General features: G+C 40.9%; 1 protein-coding gene across 1 annotated transcript in view; it reads left to right on the forward strand.

Moving 5' to 3' along the window:
• BCAS1 (brain enriched myelin associated protein 1) overlaps positions 1 to 23,254 on the forward strand; it is a 49,646-nt gene that overhangs the window by 23,965 nt on the left and 2,427 nt on the right. The window contains exons 9-13 of the mRNA XM_035900883.1: positions 879 to 914; positions 1,261 to 1,464; positions 9,386 to 9,553; positions 16,032 to 16,097; positions 19,881 to 20,147. Of these exons, the coding sequence (XP_035756776.1) occupies positions 879 to 914; positions 1,261 to 1,464; positions 9,386 to 9,553; positions 16,032 to 16,097; positions 19,881 to 20,147 (741 nt within the window). The remainder of the gene's footprint in view (positions 1 to 878; positions 915 to 1,260; positions 1,465 to 9,385; positions 9,554 to 16,031; positions 16,098 to 19,880; positions 20,148 to 23,254) is intronic.

Genomic DNA, 23,254 nt, shown 5'->3' on the forward strand with positions numbered 1-23,254 from the left:
GTGGCAGGCTGCCTAAACCCAGGGCAGCTGGGCTCACGCTTGTGTGAGTTTGTGGCTCGCTGCTCCTCTTTTTGCACAGCTCAGATACTCACCTTCAGCGTAGGCTACGCTGGATGTTGGGGTCCATAGTTACTGATACATATCACTGGCCAGGAAGGAGTTTAACAAACTGGATACTTCCTGGCTTCGTGTATTTTGATGGAAGCAGGAGACCCATTTGCTGTAATTTTTTTTTTTTTTTTTTTTTACAAAAGTAAATCCCACCTAACGCACAAGTGTGAGTGGACGGACTAAGCCAACCTCCACCATCTGCAGAGCTGCCATTCTTGCTTCTAAGTTATAAAGCCACTGCTGTTCTGTGCCCTTCATTTCCAGGCAGTCATCTGCCTATGTTTTGTATCCCAGAAAGCAAAGCCTCCTGCATTGCAGGCGATATTAGCATGTCCCTGACTGGTATGCAATTCCCCCAGAGGAGAACACCCAGCTCTGGTTGTTACCTGTGCACGGAAAGCTGCACACACAGACCCAGCTCAGAAAAAGAAATCTCTGCTAATATCTTAAAATTCTGTGTAGCGTCTTACCTGAAGAAACTGTGTTTTTAAAGAACAAGTTGAGGACTGCAAGCACAGTAACATGAGCACGAAGCAGTTCGACACCAGGCTGCAATGCTGCCGCAGGTAGAAGGATGCGAGCTGGCAGTCCCTTCAGGCAGCCTCGCCTCTGCCAGAGATCAGTTTCCATGGTTGCAGGAGCCAGGACTTTCACAAACATTCACTAAAAATAAAATAATTTGTGACACAGACAATTCCTGAACTGTGTAACTGTGAGTGCTGACATTGCCAGAGACAGACTTGTCTTTGTGTTTTGTTTCCCTTCAGGCTGCAAAAGAGACCCAACAGACAACTAATACCAAAGTGAGTAGGATGATTCAAGTTATCTGTATGAATAACGCAGTCAAAGGGTAATTATTCTTGCTGTCATTTTCAGTCTCAAAGACACTGTTTTAGTTTCTTAATCAATTAATCATCTCTGTTATGAAAGGTGGGTTGCTATGTAACTTGCTTTCTCTGTTCAAGACATTACTTCATCTGAAAGGATGGGGCGATGCAGCTCCTGAGCTGCACCTTGTTGCTTGGTGTGTCCTGTGCGTTGGTGGTCGGCTGCATGCTCGCCTCTTGTACCAGGTGATGCCTGAACATGCTGCAACACTCCTGTCCTTCACACGTTTCCGATAGCCTGTATGTTCATGTTTCTTTCTAGAGCACTGAACAGCAGCCTGTCACCTCTGTAAAATCAGACAAAAATGTCCCTTCCTCTCAAGAGCCCCAGACAACTAAACAGAATACAAAAGCCCCTGAGCCTGCAGCCCAACAGCAGGCAGCAGCCACCGAATCCCCCAAAGAGGTGACGAAGGAGAAAGCATCATCCACTCCTATGCCACTGAGCAAGCTCTTCTGGAAAAAGGTATGTCTGGATTTCGGGGCTGGTCCATCCCACAGCTCCATCTTCACACAGCGTCTAGAGCTGTTGCTAAGCGTAGACTTACAGGAAAGCAGTCAAATCTGCAAAGTTGAGAATGTCCCACGTGCTAAACACACGAGGGGCATAAATGATATATACAGTTACAAATGCGTACGTGAGCTTTGAGCAGTCGCAGATATACATGGCTAGCAATGGCAGTTAGACTCCTGAAGAAGGATCTTATCAAACTGTAGTCTCTTAAACCTGTCTGTACTATTTTTGAATGATATTGTGGAAGAAGGAATGTTATTCTGTCAATTCAACACACTTGTTAAAAATCCTACAGACGTTATAATATTCTTTACCAAATTATATCATTAAGAGAGATAGGGCTAGAAAAACATATTTCATTTCTGAGAACTGTTTGATTTAGTTCTAAATGGCTGAAAACCTGGAATCTGGTGGGTTCGTTCTTACTTGATAGAAAGAGTTTCATACCAGAGTGGATCAGTCTTTAAGTTTGGGGATTGAGGTCGATTGCTTGGGAAGAAATGTTCTTTCCTCAGGTTAAATAATGATTTTAACTAAAATTAGGACTAACTTTGAAAATATGGTTCCTGTTTCCATGATCCTCGGTGGTTTATAAGCTGAAGGCTTATTCTTTTCTCATTTCATTTAAAGAAGAGCTGTATTAAACTTCACTGAATCACTGTATGTTGAATAACTGCTTTCCTGGGCTTCTGTTCAAGTTCAAATCCCAGAAATGAAATGCTTCCAAACGCACAGATGCTGACAGAGTGGGTAGCCCTGCAGCTGCTGTAGCTGGATTTTCCCTACTGGGCAGGGATACTGGAGATACAGTTTGGGTATGTTACTTACATTAAAAAAACCCACAAAGGTGTTTAGATATTTACAGAGTAAACATGCTTGAAAACAATCTAAGCTTGAAATGCTTGCTACTTTGGGCTTAATTTCCTGTGGAACTGGGTGAATCAGGTACTTGGAATGAGCGGAAAGTTGTGAAGAAGAGGGAGAGGGAGGGGTTTTTATACAGTTATTATTGCTACGGAAACCTCCTCCTCTGTCCGAGTTGTCTGGCTTATTTGAAAACAGAGATGGGAAGCAGGATGTGTGCTGAACATCAGGGTGAAATAAAAAAAAAAAAAGAGGCCTTCTGGCAGATGCAGTTTCGGTGTAAAACTTAGAGTAATAAATCTGGTCTGAAGTTCAGTATTTTCATAATGAAGTAACAAGGCCTTTTGTGTATTGGAGAAAGAAAGAAAAAGCATGTAAGAAAGGAAAGTTTTCTTGCAGAAAAATAGTGGAAAATCAATCCTGGGGAGGAGCAATTGGTAGTGATGGTTTGAAAAAAAAATACATGCATCTGATAATATCTTGGTAAGATTTCAAAACCTTATTGTGAAGGATTAACCCAAACTAATGTGGTTATAGATGGTTTACTGCTCTGTATAACATAGGTTCTGCCCATAGTGGACACCAGCTCCCCATAGCTCATGTTATAGCTAAGCTAAACTAGGTCTAGGTAACTACCCTGTGTCTTTTTAATCTCACAATAATCTTCACATGAAGTTCTGGGTTCTCAAGCATCTCAAGGGTATAAACCTTCTACCAAAATTTTTATTCACTGCTTGTTCATACTGTTGGGTTTAATTTATCCTACATCATCATTAAAATAAAGCTGCTTACATCAGTGAATGGAAAGTGTAGAGAACTCTCTACAACTCTGAGCAGGTTTTGGTTGCTACCAGAAATATTAAGGGGTTAGTTAAATCATTTACCCAAATGCACTGAACTACAATAGTCCATGAAATCTGCCTTTTTACCTTGTAAAATGAGGCCATTTCTGCTTAGTTAGAACTTCTTGGATTTGGAATCATCCAAAGGCCAAATGGTTTTGCAACGTTTCTGGAGTAGAGAACTGAATTTGGTCTGAAGGATTAAAAAAAAAAAAAAACCACAAACCAACTGCCTTGTTTGAGCATTGAATCCTCATGGATAGAAGGCTGGTGTTGCTTTACTGGATTTTCATGACAGAAAATAATATTATATCTCCTTTGATGAAAGACCTTGGTGACCCACTCAGCTTGAAGCTAAGAAAAAAAAGTCCTTAGACTACAGGTTAGCCTCAAACTCAGCTTGGTTTGAGGATTCTGTCGTCTTTTTTTCTGCAGTGATTTTATCTATCTTTCTGGCACCCTTAATGCACTGCCCTTTTCCTAGGATAGAGAACCAAAGCCAGCAGCTTTTCCAAATAGGTGCATAATTCAGTCGTGTGTAGTTTTTCCTTTTGAACTAACAAATAGCAACCATAACACTCAATAGATCCAGGACGCAGATCCAGCTCCTCTCTTTCCAAGCAGTCTCTCAAATATCTATCTTCTGATGAGCTTTCACTTCAAAGTAAAGCTAATGAAGTGCCTGTCAACACATTGCAGTTAATGCTGCTGCTCTGACTACAGATGAATAAATATATAAAAGAAAAAGAAATAAAATCTTTATTCAGCTCCTCAGATGGAACCCACTTCGACTGTATTTGCCCCATTTCCTGATCAGTCTGCACAAGAATTTTCATAACTCTTACTCAAATGTTGCCATACTACCATTTATTTTTCAAATACAAAGGAATATTAATAGAGAAGTACAGTCAGTAATTTCACATATTTGTGTTGGAAACCTGATTCTCAAGACATTGTAGATCAGGGCAGAGAAACATGACGCTTCATTTATATCTGATCAAAGCAAGCCAGTAAATGATGGAGGAAGGTGATTGAGGGAGGATTATTTAGACTGCTCTGTGAATTATCTTTAAAAGCAGATATATTTTTTAAAAAATAGAATTTTAAGCTGTTGCAGTTCTGTTTCCATACAAACACAGAAAAATCATGCCCTTTCCTACTGAGGGTTATTTATGCACTGATAATAGAAATGGCAAACTGGTTAGCTATTAAGTGAAGCAGAATAACACCTTTTATTGCTGAGCCTGCAACCATACTCTGCCATAGGAAAGCAAAGATAAGTATTTGGGTGGAGTATGCAAGATAAATGTTAAAATTACCGAGGGTTTATCAAGGTCCCATATGTCCCAGGAGAGAAGGAGATTCTGGGCATTTTTTTCTGGGTACATAAATGAAGAAAGTTTAATGAGAATTTTCCCTGGTCGGGGGAGTGAGGAGGACAATAAGCACCAGGCTTTTGGGGGCTGTTTCACAACCTGGCTGCTGGCATCCTTACAGCAGGGAGGGCCCTTAACCTCCTCAACCCAGTGAATAAAACCAATAGGACTTGCAAGTCAGAATCACGCTCCTGGGCTCTTTACAGACCAGTGTGGTTTAACTGTAAGCTGAGGGGTTCATACTAATTAGTTAATAATCTGAGCCATTATAGCTCAAGACCTGCTGAGTGGCACCTTCAGGCAGCAGCTGTAGGGCACAAGGGGCTTCAGGGTGGAGGTCCCTGAGCATGGTGATGGCTGAAGCTGAGCCACCTTAACTGCAGCAACCTCTGTCCTCTTTGCATTGGCAAAGGAGGGCAGAAAGGTGGATTAAAGTCTCTCTAACCCTCTCTGCTTCCTGCTGGTGAGCCTGCAAGCGGCAGGAACAGATCTCAAGCATGACTGGTCTTTTAAGTGGAAATTTCTTGAGCAAAAGGTCATCTCATATATATTGTTAAGAAAAAAGAAAAGCTGCTTCATAAAGAAGGTATGACCCAGGAAAAATAGAAGAACTGCTCCTTGGGTCTAATGAAATGCAGTGGGGAGTGCCAGCTCAGACTCTAGCACAAGATCAAAGCAGGGTATAGTGTTTACCTCAATTTTGAGGAAAGATGCAGCAAGCAAAAGGAAAACTCCTATCTCACAAAATAAGTTATGCTCTCATAAGGCAACAGTTTGTATAGTCAGGAACCTAGATAAGAAAATAGTGCAGTGATAGTTCCCCAAAACAAGAACCAGAAGAAGACTCGGAGTAGACACAAACCTTCCCCCATAACTGTTTTAAGTAAGCTTATTACTAGGAGGAAACTAGGTACACTGTCATTTAAGAGATGGAAGAATGCTTCCCAAATATAGTGAAACAAAGAACCTAGTCAAAAGTAAAATACTCTCTGTGGTGTGTAACAAGAGCTGCTGACTTAGGTTGAATTGATTACAATTTGTGTCTAAGGAAACTGGAGGCAGAATTTTGACCCATGAATCTAGGAACCTCAGTTGATGCAATTTATAGAGATCAGGTGATAACTTGCATTTATGAGAACATTTATGCATCAAAGACTCGTGAATCTCATAAGCTGGGCAGTTTGCAAATTATTATTATATACAAAATGCAGTTTCATCCTAAAACTAGTCTCATAACCTGATACAATTTTTGTCTTTCTCCCAGGTGAAGTAAAGAAGTAACTTAGCCCCGTTGCTCTAGAGTATGTAACATCATTCAGAGTTTACTGATTTTTTATCTTTGTCAAGCTCTTCCTATTACACTTTCAATTCCTGCCAGAAACACCTTGGCGATTCTCTTGAATGCACAAATGGAAATTTTTCTTCCAGTTTCTTAGGGGAAAAAGGAACAGAAAATAAAAACTCTGTTCTTAAAAGTATGTCAGAAAACCTTTTTAGCTGAAAGGGGTTTTCCCTTCTGCCGAAAGACCGTGCACATGCATTCTCTGCATCTCTGAAGTACACGATATACCATGGCCATGTGTCATCAGTGTCCAAGAATCTGTCACCTTGATCAGTCTTATTCAAGAGGATTTTGCGATGTCTCTAGAGTTTCCTTTTGTCCCAGTACATGTGAATACCCTCATCTGATTGCACGGAAGCTGTAGAACCTCCAGCCTTGGAGGTACTAAAAGCTCAACTTGACAAGTTCCTTGGCAACTTTGGGCAGGAGGTTGGACTAGGCCTCCAGGGATATTTTGAGAACACAAAATTGTAAAATAAAATCTTCAACATCAGTTAATTCAGTCTTACAGGGGGAGATGGGTATATGAGAGTGACTCCTGGAGAAAACAACAAGAACTTTTTCATAAAATTTTTAATAGCAAGCCTAAGATCTCAGATGAGATAACCTTTAACTTCTGCAACAACTTTGATATGCCTAATAGCACCAAATTAAAGGAACTGCATAGGTATATTGGATATCTAAGTTAAAAAAAAAAAAGTAGTAAAAATAAGGTATTCTAAAATGGGATTTAAACTTTCCTAAAGCCTCCTATGGAATCCATCAAGCAATGTACAAAAAGTCACCAATTACTTTAAACAAATCAATCTCTCTGAATAGTTGACTATCACTTAGCTCTTTTCTCTATTTAAATACAGTGCTTTTCAGAGTTTGGCATCTTGCCCCAGGATGCATTTGTTACCAGTAGTGACCCTAAGGCCGTTGCATAGAGATAGCTTGAGAGACAAAACTCATTTGGGTTGCAGCTGTAGTGGCGTAGCAGTAATATGATCCCAAACTGTAATCTTTGAATGATGAGCTCCCAGAAGCTAGGTTGCTGCTTTATTGAGCCACTGTTTCGACTCATGCAATGAATCATTTCCTTCAAGCAAATAGATGGCGAATTGATTATATGTATGTGTGAATAGGCAGAAATATAGATTAAAATTATTATAGATTGATTATCTCAAAAATGTTCATAAATATAAATTAAATCTACAATTCCATGGGGAAGTGGGCTGTGCTGCAGTCATCTCAGGCAGCAGGGGACAAGGAATATTTATTCCTTCATCATTCTTCTCCCGCCACCCGACCCCCAAAATGCTTGTTTCTTCTACAAAAGAGGGGTAAAGAACAAAGCAAAATCTCTCATGCTGCTGTAGAAGTCCATGGTGAGTCCCCATCCTGCATGTGGAGTGCCCCCAACTCAAAAAGAACATGGCAGAACTAAAAGGTAAAATACTGAGAGATGAATGCATAAATATATTGAATGGCTTCTGTATCAAGACCTACGTAAATTAGGATATTATTTTTTTTTGCTCAGAAAGGAAGATGACAGTAGCATACAGAATGACTATTGTAACATAGAAGGTGAACAGGAAAGATCAGATGTTGCTCAAAATAAAAGCAGTAGGGAGTATCAAATGAAATTTAGTGACAAACAAAAAGTACTTTTTTTTTTTTTCTTTAAAAATAGCATACTTGAGCTGTAGAATTCCTTGCCACAGGATGCTGCTGGATGTCAGGAATTTATAGCAGTTAGAAATTGTTTAGCTAAATTTCTGTAGGAAAAAATCCATCAAGGGCTGGTAAACCAAAGGGGATCGCTGAGTTGAAGACAAGTGGGAGAGTATATGTAACTGTAAGGGGCTGCTGGGGGAGGCGTCCCTTTTGCCACTCTGAGTCAGGATCTGGGGCGGCAGAGAACCTTTGGTGTATTCTTTTAAATTGTTCTCATGTTCATGTGGCTAAAATTAATTTGGCCAAAATAACTACGGGTATGCATTACACGTGAGTTCCTGTAAAGTACATGTAAAAATTGTGAAATATAAATAATTGACTTATTTACAGCAGTTCTTTCCTATTGTAGCCATAGTATGCATTTCAGCTGTAACTATGCTGTTTTTTTAAGCAGCAGCATGCATTGAAATGCCAATACCTACGGTAACTGCTTCCATTTAATTCAGTATTGGAGGCTGAAGCTGCAACTTATCCTGCTTTCACAAGGTTCTGTACCTTTCTGCAATAAGCTACAGCATGATAAAGGGCTTGCTTCAGGTCAGATTAGCTGGTTATTAGCATACTAGCAGAAGGCAACATAATTCTTTATACAATTGCAGTGGGATGGGAATTCATTAGTAGTTCTTGAAGGCACAGAAGAATGTTATTTACTGGTGCAGAAGAGTCAGCTAAGGAAATGGGCGTTCAGCCTCCTGCCCAGCCGTGCCTCCCCCTCCGGCCGCAGCAACGTGCCTCCTGCTTGCACCATCGGCCCTGCACAGGTCTGGTTGAACACATTGAACATTCCCAGGACAGCCTCGAGATGGCTGTGGAATGAGACATGCAGGAGATTAATCAATAAATCTTCTGGGGATCCATATTTCAGAGGAATTTACAAACTGCATACCTCTGGCTGAAATACTGTTATAATAGCAGGAACTTTCCAGTAATTCACAAAAGCTCAGTGGGACCCAAAATCCTTTTATACAGGCAATGGTGCTGAGTACCCAGCCGCTTTTCTTGAATTCAAATGAGGGTCATCACTATCAAAGAGGGTGACTGTGACCCATGGGATTAAGAGAAGTAATAGATGAGCTACTTAACTACCTTGTACCTCGAGAAGTCATTTACAGCTTTGCAACTGGGAAGAGGAGCTAGTGCTGGGAATGTGAGCAGCCTGAGAATGCTATGGCTGGGACACTGCAATTCTGTATTTCACTCTCTAAGAAGGGTGCTAAACAGAGTTTTAACAATTAATAAAGCCCATGGTGTGTGTTAATTGCTTAATCCTATTCTTTCTTTTGTGTGCAAACTCCTGGGTATGATCTGTCTCCTTTTTACTGGTTTTACCTGAGTGTCATCAATGCATGGCACATATTACTGTAAGCCTGAGTAATTTTGTCTAAGTTTTCTTTTTAAATCATAATAAAAGATGAATTATTGGTTTGGAACTGGTCCTGCAGTTCAAGAAAGGCTATTTCTTCAGTTTAAACAAGTGCTTAAAATCCCACCAGCTTATATACATTTTTTGAATTGGGATGAATCAAATTCCTGAAGAATCCTGTACAGATTCAGTGACACTGAGAATGCTTTCATGCCACGTTTGTTCGTGATGTACCAACTTACTGTACTGCTGAAGCACTTTGCTTGTAACCTCTCTCAAAAAAAAAAAAAAACAACAACCACAAAACCTCACTGATTAAGTTTGAATTTCTTTCCACTTTCTTAATATTTGCCAAAAATAACCCCAGAATGCATCGGAAGAAGCGGAGATCGTAAGCAATGAAAAAGCAGACACGTCTTTAGAAGCTGCGGCTCCTGACAAAGATGAGAGTAAGAGCCCAGAAGCCGCAGAAGTGAAACCTAGAAGAGAAGAAAGTAAAACCCCCAAAGCAAACCTGAGGAAGTTTTTCAAGCTGGTAAGCAAAATGCTGAATTTCGAGAGTTGAGTGCTGCATTCATTGCAAGGCTGGGGCTGGTAATTCTTGAAAACTCCCGGAAAACAAACGTCTGTAAGAGTGCAGGAGTGCGGCCATGCCCTTTTCCAGAGGTGCGTGACCCTGCACCGTGCGTCCCCGTGCATTTTGCGTTCTGCATCTCCTTCACCCAACCCAGCCCTGGGGCTGCCACAGCCCCACGAACCCCCGGCTCCCTGCCCTCCACGCTGGCCTCTTTTTTTCCCCCTCCAATGTCGCACAAGGCCATTCCAGGGTCTTTACCCAGCATTCGTGATTGCCACCAAGGAAGCCTTCAGCTTCCCCAACTGCTTCTACTTGGGTGATGCAAGACCTGGGCAGATGCTCCTACAGGAAACCATCTGCTCTTAGCCACCCCAGCACCAAAGGTCCCTGGGCAGCACCATAAAGTCCTGTGCTTGCTTCAGGGAGTCGTATTTTTAGTAGTTAAAACTTTTTTTGGCAGCTTATGTAGGTTAGCTAAACTGCCATGTAAAAGGATGTGATTGCTGCTTCAAAGATGTTATACATTAGATGGAAAAAAGAAAGGCACAAAGCAGAATCTCATCTTCCTTCCCAGAGGGCTGGAGGGAAGAAGGAAAACTCTGAGGCGATGATGTGGCTAGTATCCTCTTGTGGCTATAGGCATGAAGAGCCAGCCTGATGGATTTGTGTACAAACAACAGCCAGACAGTATTCCTCAAAAGAGTCTAGAAAAGTGGCCAGGAAAATAATCCAAGTCTAGAACTAACACTTCTCTGATTAAAATTATAGCAGGCCTTGAGGATTTATATAGCAATTGATCTATTTTGGCAAGGTTTGCAAATGTGTATGAAAGATTTCTATTTTTAATCAATGCTGCTTTATTTTCAGGCAGCTACATGGTGTGGGCATCAGAGTAGCTTATAGATTAAAATGTGATATAAGCATAGTTTCTTATAACACAATGTCATAAATGGCCCAGGCTGTCCGAACTGTCTGCTCTCAGGTACATGCTGGTATGCTCAGCTGTGAACAGTCACGTTGTCAGTGGTTAAATTTCATGAGTCAGACCCTAGAAGGTACAAGCAACACCCTAAATCCTGATTTATATTTTATTTCCAAAAGATTACAGTATTTTTTTTGTTCAGTTGTTTACTAGCCTCAGCCCAGACCATGATGGGTACACTTACTATTTCTTCTTCAGCATTACTACATAGCTACTCTGGTGTATTTGAGGACCTAAGCTAAAATTCTTAATATCAGCCAAGAATTGTACCTTTAATTCCAAATTAAACTTTACAAAATTAGTTAGTTTGGAAAAATCTCAACCTTATTCCTAAATCCAAGGGGACTTGTGGTCATCCTGCATACAGGCTCGTCACCATGGCACATGCTAGGCATGCGGACGGTGACTCAGGAGCAATGTGTGTCAAACACTGACAGCTGTGGTAGCCATGACTTCAAATCATGTCAACCTACCAAAAAAATAGCACTGATTAGAAAATAAAGCTGTTCCACACCCATCTTATTTACCATGGAAGAAAACAGAGTTGTGTAAAAAGCAGTAGATGTAATGCTGCTCTAATCAGAGCAGGGGTTTAATCCAGGTTTTAGCTTAGAAAGACAGAACCAGTATGTAGGCAAACAGCTACCCACAGGGGAAACAGAATTGTATTTACTGTGTGACTGGTTTTGCAGCCTTCTGAAATCTTTAGTATTCATCTGCTCTACTTTTAGCTATCTATTTCCAAAGAGATCGTGGATTATTTTGATATATTTACTGTCCTTGAAGTATGTCCCAGGCTGTTTCCTCTGAATAACTTTTGTATCGCTGGATCACTGCCATGAAGTTGCACGCAGTCGGAGCTCTGTAGCTGCCCTACAGCTTCATGCCAACTGGTCAGCCAGTATTTCTGGTTCTGAAGGCAGACAGAAGGATTTTAAGCCACTGCTAAACAACTAGATTCTGTAAAGGTTTTGAACTAGTGGTGAGTGCTGAAAATGCGTGAAATGTTTGAGACTCCAACACAACCTTGATTTTCTCACAGGGAAAAGTGGGGGAAGCTCCCATGCTGTGGGGCTGAGAGCTGAGGTGGGCACTGCAGAGATGTCTAATAAGGCCCTTTTGCTCAGAATAGCTATGCTGGCGGGCTGTGTACTGGAAGGTATAATTTCCACTCAGAAAAGGTCCATTTCCATTGTAGTTTTCTCTTGGTCTGGCTACCCTACAGTAACAGCCATAAAGTAGAGGAATTCCCCAGCCAGCTTTGCAATAGCTAGCTCATGTCTTGGTAGCAGCGTAATTCTGGCACTGTGGAGCTCAGGGCAGAGTAATTTGCACATTTTGGGAAGCTGCCATTTGCAGCCTCCCTAGTCCTCATGCTAATGTCATTAGTCTGCTGTTCATACTAATGCTAGTTAATTGAAAACTAATTTGAGACATATGAGAGTTTACACTGCAGCTCTGGCCACAGCATGAATTTGAGGAGCACATCAAAGGGCCTGACATCAGACCAACCTCTTGTGCTTTCTACCCGTGTGAGAAACTCAATCCTCAGTGCCTCTTACCTGAAGCACTGGGGATAAAATTATGTCTTCACGTGGTTGCATCTGTTCAACCCCTTTCACTTGCAAATCTGGACAAACCTCAGCTAATTCCTAAACATACCTTGTGGTGTTCCACCTTCCCCAGGTGATGCTGGGGCAGGAGGCTCCTAGAGGTGTGGGAAATGCCTTGAAGTGGCATCAGAGCCTGCACAAACCATGCCATCCCTGTGATGCAGGTCACTGACTCATCCAGCAGGTACTCCTCTTGGAGCACTCCTGCCTTGCTGCAGATGGAGCATGCCATGAATTCTTATAAGGTCGGATCTTAACAAGCACAGGTACTTATGGTTTCTGAAACCTTCCAGTACTTAAAGGGAGCCTATAGGAAAGATGGGGAAAATCTTTTCAGTAGGGCCAGCTATGACAGGACAAGGGGTGATGGTTTTAAACTGAAGCAGGGTAGGTTTAGACTGGATATAAGAAGAAATTCTTTACAATGAGGGTGGTGGAACACTGGAACAGGTTGCCCAGAGAGGTGGTGGAGGCCCCATCCCTGGGAACATTCAAGGCCAGGTTGGATGGGGCTCTGAGCAATCTGATCTGGTTAAAGGTGTCCCTGCTCACTGCAGGGTTGGACTAGATGACCTCTAGAGGTCCCTTCGAACCCAAAACATTCTATGATTCTGTGATTCTGAAACAAACTGTGCTTGTCAGTAGGAAGGAATGTGGCAGGAATTCCTCAATAAAACCCAGGCTCCTGTTTACTGGTATACTTTCTTGTTTAGTTTCCATTCTGGCAATAGGTGGATTATTGCTCTGGCTGCTGAAAGAGATTGACTTTTAGTTTTACATTAATATGATTGTCTACTGGATTTCTCTTCCACCTGCAGAAGATGATCCTAAGGTACTCTGATAACACCTACAGTTATCCACAGTTGACCACAGGTCAAGTACCCAGGTGCCTAAGAAAAGGTAGCTTATCTTCTACTTAGGAGTCAAGACTGGAACTTGGAAATTAAGCTTAATTCTACTTCAGTCTACCCTGAGTCTGAGATGCAAGTCAGTTATGCTCTTGTGTGCCTCAGTTTTGCCATATTCCGCTCCCAGAGCACAGGCACAGGCCCATAGCAAGCAGACGTTTAGATCCGTAGCGCTATGGTTATCACTGTTGACACAAGGAGATAGCCATGGCGAGAACCAGGAGTAATTTAGTCTGGAGAAGGCAGTGTGTAGCTTGAAGATTGCCTGCTGACTTGCTCAGTACAGGTATCCCTTCTTATTTGTGACAAATTGTTTGCAGTTGCAAAGGTCACAAAAGTCATTGCTATGCTTAAAATGAGAGAGGGTTAACTAATGCTATAAAAACTATTGGGAAATTATAGAAAGATACAAAATATCAGTTTAAAGCCCTGTGATTCAGTAAGAGATGAAGAAATACTGCTGTTCTTTTATCTAAGCCACACCTACATGATTGTGAAATCCTGTGCTTCCATTTGAAAGTCATTCATGCCTCATTAATCAAAATCATATGGCTATCTTCTTATTTACAGGGTGGGATACATCAGACCCAATGCAGATGTCTTGACTGAGATTTAGAAATGGCTACACCTGAGTCAGTCACCCCAGGTTCCCTTTAAAGGCACTGAGGGGGGGGTGAGTAGGTCCGAGAGCCCCTCAAGGTCTGGGTCAGGTGATGTGAGCCCCAAAAGGTCTTGCTTTTCTCCATAGAATATAAACAGATGCAAAGCTAGGTAAGAGAAATCCTTTCAAAATGTCTGTTTTGAGATATTTTGTGGAGATAAGATGGGTGTAAAATGGCATTTTTTTAATCAGAATGAGCAGAATTGCCTACTGTAAACTGAGGCTGTAGCCTTTGTCCTCAGCTGGGAAGTTGACTGGCAGCACGGTTGGTCTGAGATAGCATTGAGTATGGTCTCTGCATGTAAAATGTCCTGTTTCTGGATTAATGGAGATGCTCCCAAGGAGAATATATCTTTCTGGAATAACAAAAAAGATTATTTCCAAATTGTCTGCAGTGTCTCTGCTGGCCTTCCCCATGTAAATAAACTTTTATGTAATAAACAGCAGTTGGAATTAAGAGTAACTATTTTATGTTGTCCCACCTTAATTTTCCTTCATTATTCATGAAAATGTAGCAAGTCTGTTGCCTGTCCCCACCCTTATTGCCGTAGAAAGCAGAAAAAAACCCTTTCGGGAGGCTTTCAGCAACAGCAATCCTAAATGACCAAAGGCAAGGATAAGAGGGTAGCAGTGCTCCAGAGACAACCCTTCTCATCATTATGTATACGTTACACTGAAGGCAAGAGGGACCTTTGTCTAGGCAAAGACCTCAAGGTCTTTATTCTGTTATTTATGTTCTGCTTAAAAAAAAAATATATATATTACTAAAGGTTGTCTAAACTAGGGGGTTTTTTGTTTTGGTTTTTTTTTATTGGGGGGGAGGTAACAAATTGGTTGCTGTTATAGCATAAACTTTTTTTTTTCTTCTGAAAGCATTTAAAGATTGACTGAAATAGAGATGCAGACTAGATCTTATCACAATACATCTTCATGCACTCTGGACTGAGTCTCTATCCTGCAATGTTAACACAGACCACACTGTGCTTCCTCCCCTCCATTTCTGCAACCTCTTACACAGATAAAGAATCACGAGCGTAAGCCTGCAAAAGACTGAGCAGCAGCATGATCCAGAAAGAGAATCTTTGCCACAATTCGTGACAAGTAATGAATGCCGCTGCTACATATTGATTTTCTGTGGTTTTATAGGAAAATCAGAGACTGCGATAGGTCCTTGCACTAACACCCTACATAGAATCAAGCTGATACTGTTGTGCTTCAAGTAACAAATCTACAAGCTGCAGAAAACCACAAATCCGCCTGATCTATCTTTAGAACAAAAGTCACATCCTTTCATTGTTTTCATTGAACTTATGCAATGAAAAATGACATTTAAAATTGGGCACTTTGAAATTCTGGAGTTTATTTTATGCTTTACTGCTAAGCTCTGTGGATTATGTGGTACTCAGGAGAAAACCATGTTGAACCCTCTAACACACTTTTTAATTAAACATGTACATACTATTCCTTTTGTTTCTTTTATATTACTAATCGTAACTAAACCTTAACGTAATTGTCACAAATCTTGTAATTGTTTTTCATTGAGCTAGGTCTGTCAAACAGGTTTTTCTCATTTTTAAATTGAGCTAGAAACAGGAGATTGTACCTTAAAACCATATTTCAGAGTCAAGGTTTGTTCTCAGTGACCTGCCGGTGCTGCAGCCCCAGGGTCTGCTCTGATTGTCCTGGCTGGGAAGAGTGGGCACCAAGAAGGGCCGTTACTTAGATGTATATAGAGAGAAGGCATAAAGTGGAAAGCAAAAATTGCAAAAAATGGATGCTGATGGTAAAATATAAAAAATATATCCATAAAGCTGAGTGGGTTTTAATTATTCACGGGGTATGCACTTAAGTATGGCTGTTAACTAGAAAGGAAATCCCACTAGATCTTATGAGACAGATTTGTCTCTGAAAAGCAAGCAAAAGCTCTTTCCTAGAAAACTACCATGGCGGGGCTGATAGCACGGTCTCGTTTACTGGCTGATATGGTCTTGGGTCCGCTGCAGCCTCGTTCATATTTCTCAGGCCTTAATGCAAAAATTGACTTGCAAGAGACAACCACTTAACATAGAAAAGAACAGCAAAAATCTGCCGTGGAGATGCGGGTATTTCCAAAGTGTTGGTAGAGGTTTTGAAATGTCTGGTTTTGTTTTAGCGTTGTAAAGAGCATCCTTAAAACAAACGTTGTGGTTTTTGATTCATGTGTGTTTTCATATTAAATTAATGCCTCAAACAGGAACCCAGCTAGAAGTCCTATAATCCTTTGTTATTTTAGTCAGTCAAGGGTGATGGAGGGACAACCAGTTCAGAAGAGGTAAATGGCCCAAGCCCCAGTCACCAAGTAAGTGTCTGGATTTTTTCATCTTCTGGTGATGGGTTGTTGTCACCTACTTCCATACAACTCTAGCTTCTGAAACGTAAAAATCACTGGAAGAAAAGTGCTACATGCTCACTGAGCTTCATATATTTACATATTTCTCTACTTATCTATTTATCTTACCTATTCATACTATTAAACAAGATTTTAAAGGGTCGCTATTAGATTAAAAAAAATGCTTTCTTCCAGGTGTGTTCCTTTTCTTAAAATAATTAGCGTTTTTACGTTCAGTTTCATCGTATCTCTCTTGCTATTATTTTACTTTCTGCATGTGCCTTGGCTTAGGTAGTGAAACTAAATACACACAGCTAGAATAATTTTTATGTTGTTGATTTACCTGTCTGCTGAGGAAAGGATCATTTAGGTGGAAACTCTATAGAAAAGAAATTAAAGTGAGAATGAAAACCATTACTGCAATTTAACAAAAGCTGTGACAATATTTTTTCTTACTCTGTTTCTGTTTCTTTCATTCTATGTTCATAAAAACTAAGCCAAAACTTTGGATGTGACCTTTACATTATATTCTTCATGGCTTTAAAAATGCTTCAGAAAAATCACATTTTCATTAGAAATACAAATGCTATTACCTTTTCTGAGAGTCAAGCCCTCATCTGGTGCAAGTCAAGATATCCAGAATAATCAGGTTCAATAATGAGAGATAAAACACAAGTTCTGTGTATAAACACGGGGTTTCCTTTAACTGAAGTTGTATTGACCTTTCAGAATTTCCTTTTTTATTTCCTTTATAAATTAATAGTAAAATTATTTTCTCACTCTTCCTATTTTCATTATGTCCAGTGATATTAAGGTTAATCTTTATGATTTATTGCTCTAAAAGCATCCTAAATACAGAAGGTCTTGTCTTGTCTTATGTGATTTTATTCCGTATTTCATATAGCAGCTTTGCGAAATGATCTGGGTAAAAGTTACAGTCCTGGATCTACTTTTTATTATTTTAATTAGTAGCCAGTTTCCTTCCATTTTTTTTAAATTAACTTATTCGTCTTTCTTCTTCTGTCACTTGCACTGGTGTAAACTAGCACAGTTTTACTATACACAGAAGAGCTCAAGGAAGCCTCTATCTGCTGTTGACTTTTTCCTTTTTTAGAATTTCTATGAAATTACCTCCTTAAATTATGCTCTCACGTCTCTGGAATGCTGTGATTCTTCTTCGCTTTTCATCACTGCCATTCTGTATGCTACAGAAATGCATTACAACCCTGATCCCAAATCTGTGGAAATTTAGGGGTCTGACTTTTGCACTGAAAAAGCAGCCTTGGATTAAGGTCTCCTGTAACATCATGGGGAAAAATACTCTCCTGTTAATCCTTTTTTTTTTTTTTTTTTTTTTTTTTGTGGCACTGTAACTGTTGAGAGAGTAAAAGCAATCTGTCAGGTGCAGATCACCCTTTAGAATAAGAAGCATTAACATGTTTCATTATTCATAGGCTTCACTTTGTATTTCCTGAGCTGCTCCCATCAATATAAAATATGCCAATTTCCTGCCTTTCAAGGTTAATATGAAACACCTCAAAGAGATTATCTGATTGGAATTTTTTTTCTTATTTTGCCTGGAAAATATATTATGAATATTTTTTTTAAAGTGTTTTGTTTGACTAACATCAAAGGCCCAAACCTGCTCACAGAAATAGTCCTGATGCATCCAGCTCAGATTTGGCTGTGGTGCTGTAACCATGAGGCACCTACGCAATCAAACACGTGTGGTGAGGAAGACTCGACTCTAATTTTACACCCGCAGAATAAACCCACAGATTTCACAGAGTGTTAATAAAGGTTAGAAGTTGTTTTGGCACCTTTGAACTCAGACATATCCAGTCTCAGAGCTGTATTTTGGGTGCTGTGGTTATTTTTGAATTGAATGTGCGCATTTGCAATTGTACCAAAGAGAAACATTTCAGAAGCGATCTAAGGCAAATAAGAGAAAGAAGGATCTTGTCAAACTAACCGATGGGTTCAGCAACTGAGACCTTCCCGCCCAATAGTTAAAATGAGTCAGAAAGAGAGAGACAGAATCAAATTTGCGGTTATGAAGTTCTGTTTGTCCTTGGGCTGGGAGAGCTCCCGCATCACTTGGGCACTCCGAAGCACATCCAAGCAGGTCTCTCTCGTCAAGCGAGGTGAACAAGGGGCAGGTAGTGTGCAGTGCCTGGGCAGACCACAGTTCTCCTGTAGTCTGAGCTTACTGAGTTTGCTTTAATAAACTACCGATGCTCAGATGGTACCTGCCTGTGGTGTATGGGGCTGCTGATCACCTGCATCTCCAGATTTCACATCCCGTCTTCACATATCTCCTGCAGAACTAGAGCAAAGACCAGCTTCATGACTGTATTTTTTAAGTCTAAAAGCAGACAAATCCAGATGTAAGCAAATACATACCCGTGTATGTCTGTCTTTCGGAAAAGGAAATAGTTAAACACAAGCACGTATTTTTGTTGAGGACTTAAGCTAACTGGTCAAGACTGAAGGTATCAAATGGTTGCAGGTTCTATAATTTAAATGTGGGGGTTTTTTTAAGATCAGATGGGGAAGAAAGGTGAATCAAGTGAAAAAGGCCAGTGGTAATATTGCTACCCCCTCTCATTCTTGTTTCCCCAAAATTAGAGTGGCTTCAGGGGGTTTTCTAAATAGCTGAGAGGTGTATTTGCATTCTGTTTCTCTAGAGTTTCTGCTTTCAGGTTTTTATCTGAAATCATGATGTCTAAAAATGTATTTGTTTTTAATGAAAGCTAAGCCTGTCACGTAAGTGTATAACCCTAGGCCTTTAGAGCAACACCAAATATTTCAAGACTAATGGTAAAATCCCCAAAGCTGGAAAAATTACACAGCATTAAGCTCTGGGCTGTGCCCTGAGGGCAGATGTAAGATTTGCAGCTTTTCAACATGGCAAATGTGTGTGCTATTTTAATTATTATGTTAATAAATAAGGCAATATGATTTTTTGCATAAGAAAAAAAGAGAATCCCATTTGCAAACAGATCTCCTAGCAAAAACATTGCTATTCTGCAAACGGTGACAGTTTCATTGTCTTATCCTTTGTTTGCCAGATCCGATTTTTCTCCCGTGAACTTCAAACATACCCTGTACTTCTCTGAGTTTCAGAATCTTTTCCTTTACTATAAATAGGTGCTCTGTCATTCTGTTTATCTGTGGAATATTTGCTAGCTCTTCTTTGCACTTGTATGCAAACTTTTCTATGATGCTGTGGCCTTCCATAGCCAAACCCTATGTTGTTAATCTTTTGGTGGAGCGCTGCAGTTTTATAGCAGAGAGTTGGTTTTATCCTTCGCTTTATGGTGTCTTTTACTTTTTTTTTTTCCTCCCAAATCTTTCCCTTGCACTTTTTGGGTGCTTTCACAGCCTGGGATGCAGAAGCTGGGGGAGTCTCGGTTGGCAGTACATGCTTGTGACTCTCTGCATCTTTCCATGCATGTTCTCTGCCTCCTAAAACAGCTTCAGCATAGATGTATACATAAATAAAGCAAGTCTGTGCAGGGATGGTTCAATCCTGCAGTCTTTGCTCATGTAAGTAATTCTATCGGTTCCCTGGGAGTCCTTCCCCAAGTCAGGGCTGCAGGATTTTATCCCAAACTGTGTAAATGAAAACCTGTTGGATAGCAGGATTTCTCCCTGCCAGGTGGCCTTTCATTTTTTAATGTATTTATGGATCGCCTTCCAAAAATGTTTACATTTCACACTAAAAATAACCATTGTTTGAAACTGCTTTAGACATTAAACTCCACAGAGAGACCAGTTGCCCCAGCTGAAAGTGAACCTGTGGGCCAAAAGAGCAAAGAGAGTTCAAAAGACAAGAAGCCTCCAGTGGAGCTGAGCAAGCAGAAAGGCAGCAAACAGGAACCCAGGGAGCAGCCAGACTCCAGGGAGCAGCAAGCGGCCGAGACCGACTCCATCCAGAACGGAGGAGACGCTTCAAAGGAACCCTCCTTCAAGAAGACAGAGAAGAGGCAGTCACTTGGAGGGTTTTTTAAGGGCCTTGTACGTTCAATTGATCTTATCTTTTTAGTCATTTTTTCAGCTGATTTAAGCACCTTGCCTGCAAGCTGCTACCCATGTGCTTGGATGGAGTGCAAGTTCACAAGGAGCTTGCAGGACTAAGGCCAGACAGCAGCAAGTTTTTGGGCAAGGGCAAGGACAAGAAAACTTGGGCCTCAGGGTACTGATTCACAGGCAGGTACGGTTTTCTGTGGGAGAGCTATAATTGTTCCCACACCCCTGTTTGAGAGGCTCATGCCTTGGCTGCAGGGCTGACTCAACTGTTCCTGTAGCAGGTACTGAACCACCTACAAATTACGGTGTGTTTGGTAAGGAAAAGTGGAGGTGGTGCCGGTTTACCAGAGTAAGCTGCCTGCCATGATGGTGGTTCAGCTCCTGCTTCAGAGCCGCTGGGACACCCCTGCAAGGCGGGAAATCCCTGCAAGTCAAAAATCAAGGTAGACCACTGGGTGAGTGGGAACCAGCACAGTGGCCACAAGATCAGCTCCCTGTGTTAGCAATCAGTTATAGACTAGTTAAAGCGCACCAGAAAAAAATACATGTGGTATTTTTGCTTTCTGCTTTTTTTTTGTTAAATCTTACCATAAATTTGCTCTGCCCCCTTCACTGAAACCTGAAAGGTAGAAATGAAAGAATTCAGCACACAAAAAATCTGAGTTTCTGTCAGGCTTGGTGTTACTGATGCAGCTGGTGGTTCCTCGGAGCCTTAAATAAATGGAAATTTTTTTTTTCCCTTGTCCATATTCAGAGGCCAATGTAGAAACAAAAGCACAAGTTAGACCTGGGACTGCCTCTCAAGCCTCAGCAAGAGGGCAGATTTCCATTGCTTTTTATAAATCAATTGGAAGGACGCAGTTGGCTCCTTTTTCACCACACTGTCACAACAGCAATGAATCCACAGAGCTGTGGGGTCATTTTTAGCATCTTTTGGAAACCCTGTGTGTAAACTGAGCTTCACCACAAATTTCAAGTGATGCAAAGAGCCTAAGCAGGTTTAACTGTTGCCTGCAATGATGCCTAGTGAATCTGGCTCCCCTGAGAGGCATACAGCTTTTTTTTTTTTCCCTCCCTACCTTGCTTCTAGGGCTGTCAGGAAAGAAAAAGAGCTAGGTGATCTCCAGGTCTGAAAGAAGAGAAGTCAAGCGATATAGATGGAAATGGTTTGAAATGAATGACTTGAAAATTAGCCCTGTTAGGAAACCGGGTTATGAAGTCAGGCTGCCCCACAGACCAGCATGACTCATTGAGAGGCAGATGTTTTTCCGCATCATAAGAAGTGTTTAATTTGCACACATTTCACAGAATTACTACGTGTCCTACAGAGGGCGATTTGCATTACCAACATAATTACATATTAGAAGGGGAATTAAGAACAAAAGAACAATAACTTTCTGCAATATTGATTAGCAGCAGTTCAGCCACTTCTGTTGAATCTCCATTGTTCCGGGGTAAAATCCTGGTCCACCATGAATTAGTGGGATTTTCCTGTAGGAAAAGAGCAAGGAAGTCCTGGAGCTTACCTGGAGTAAATTCCAAATTGCATTGGCTTCCATTCATCTTGGCTCCCAGTGAAGTCAACAGGAGGAATCTTTTACCTTGGCACAAGGTGGAACAGCCAGGGTATTTTTTTAATCTGTATCTATGAATTATACTAGCTGATCGAGGTTATCGAACACATGCGTGCTCATGTGCACTTTTCTTTCGTCGCTCCCTTTGCCTCCAAATTCTGTATGAAATTTCCATTGTGCACAACATCTGTGCACATGTGTAATAGGTGTGATCCATGCTCACAGGCATGGTGTGCAGGTGTCGTACCCTGCTCTGGGTACTGGCAACCTCCCCCCAGCAGTGAAATCGGGAGTGCTGTCACTTAAACCACTTAGATGATGGTAACAGATCTCTTTCTTACGTCAGCTGGAGGGGAGGAAGACAGCCACGTTTTTCCGGCATAGGTTATCTAGAAATGGGGAAAAAGTTAACTACTTTTATTATTTCTGGAGATAATTGAGATTTATTTTTCTAGTCTGGAGATTTGTTGAAATTAAGCACTGACAGCCCCCCTTTGTCAAAATTCTCACTGTAGCCACTGTGTGAGAAAGGGTTTGTCTGTTGACAATTGCACTTTATTTTGTATGGTGTCATTCATCCAAGCTGTATCCAAGAATCTCTCATAGACTTTAACAACAGGTACAAATTTAGAATTATTCCAGAAAGGGAGATAGGAGGAAGTACAAGCTAGGGGGGAAATATGTTTTCATGTGCAAGTTCAAGAAAGACAGAGAGATGCAGGAAAAAGGGTTTCTCATTCAAAGGGCAATAAAAAGATCAAGGGAGCAGACTGAAGAGGTAAAAGACCATTTGGGGGAAAAAAATTGCAGAATAAAGGTAAAGGAAGAAGAGGTGTTCTGTGAGATATTTTTGCTTGCTGGAGTAGCATGCCAGACAGTTTGGCTGTATAATCCCTTACCTTCTGTTGCAATTATAGAGGCCAATAGCATTCCTACAACTTCCCTCTCCCATTAACAAAAGATAGAACTTTAAAAAAAAAAAAAAGAGTGAAGTTTTTGATGACAGGAGAGCTGATTTGGTTGGTTTATTGACCTTTGAACGGGGGGGTGCGGAGGGAACCAAACTCACGACAATGAGGTCTGTGTATGGAAAGTATCTCTCAGAAAATTACTGCTTCTTTTTGAACGCCCGCAAGAAGATTACCCACACCTAAGAAATCTAGTTCTGCAATGCTTCTGAAAAATAATCTACACATCTCCTAGGTGATCATACTAAGCCCCAGGAAGGTGTAATCATTAATCTAAAAGTATTAGATCACACACAAACCAATGCCAGAATTTCCCTTTCAAGATACCGGCTCAAATATCTGGGAACAACTCAGCAGAAAAATTAAGCTTTATGCTGATAAAATGGAAGTAGGAGATTTTTAAGAGGGGATCCAGCAAGCCTTACTTGCCTATGTAATCTCTGCCCACCAAGCACCTCCTCCTTCTGGTGAGCTATTTCAACAGCAGCTATTTTAACACTACTCTCTCCTGAATCCATTGCCTCCTCTGGGAAAGGGCACAGAGTGAGAAGCT

This window comes from Egretta garzetta, unplaced genomic scaffold (genome assembly GCF_000687185.1).
Source record: "Egretta garzetta isolate BGI_Z169 unplaced genomic scaffold, ASM68718v1 scaffold188, whole genome shotgun sequence".
NCBI classification, from domain to species: domain Eukaryota; kingdom Metazoa; phylum Chordata; class Aves; order Pelecaniformes; family Ardeidae; genus Egretta; species Egretta garzetta.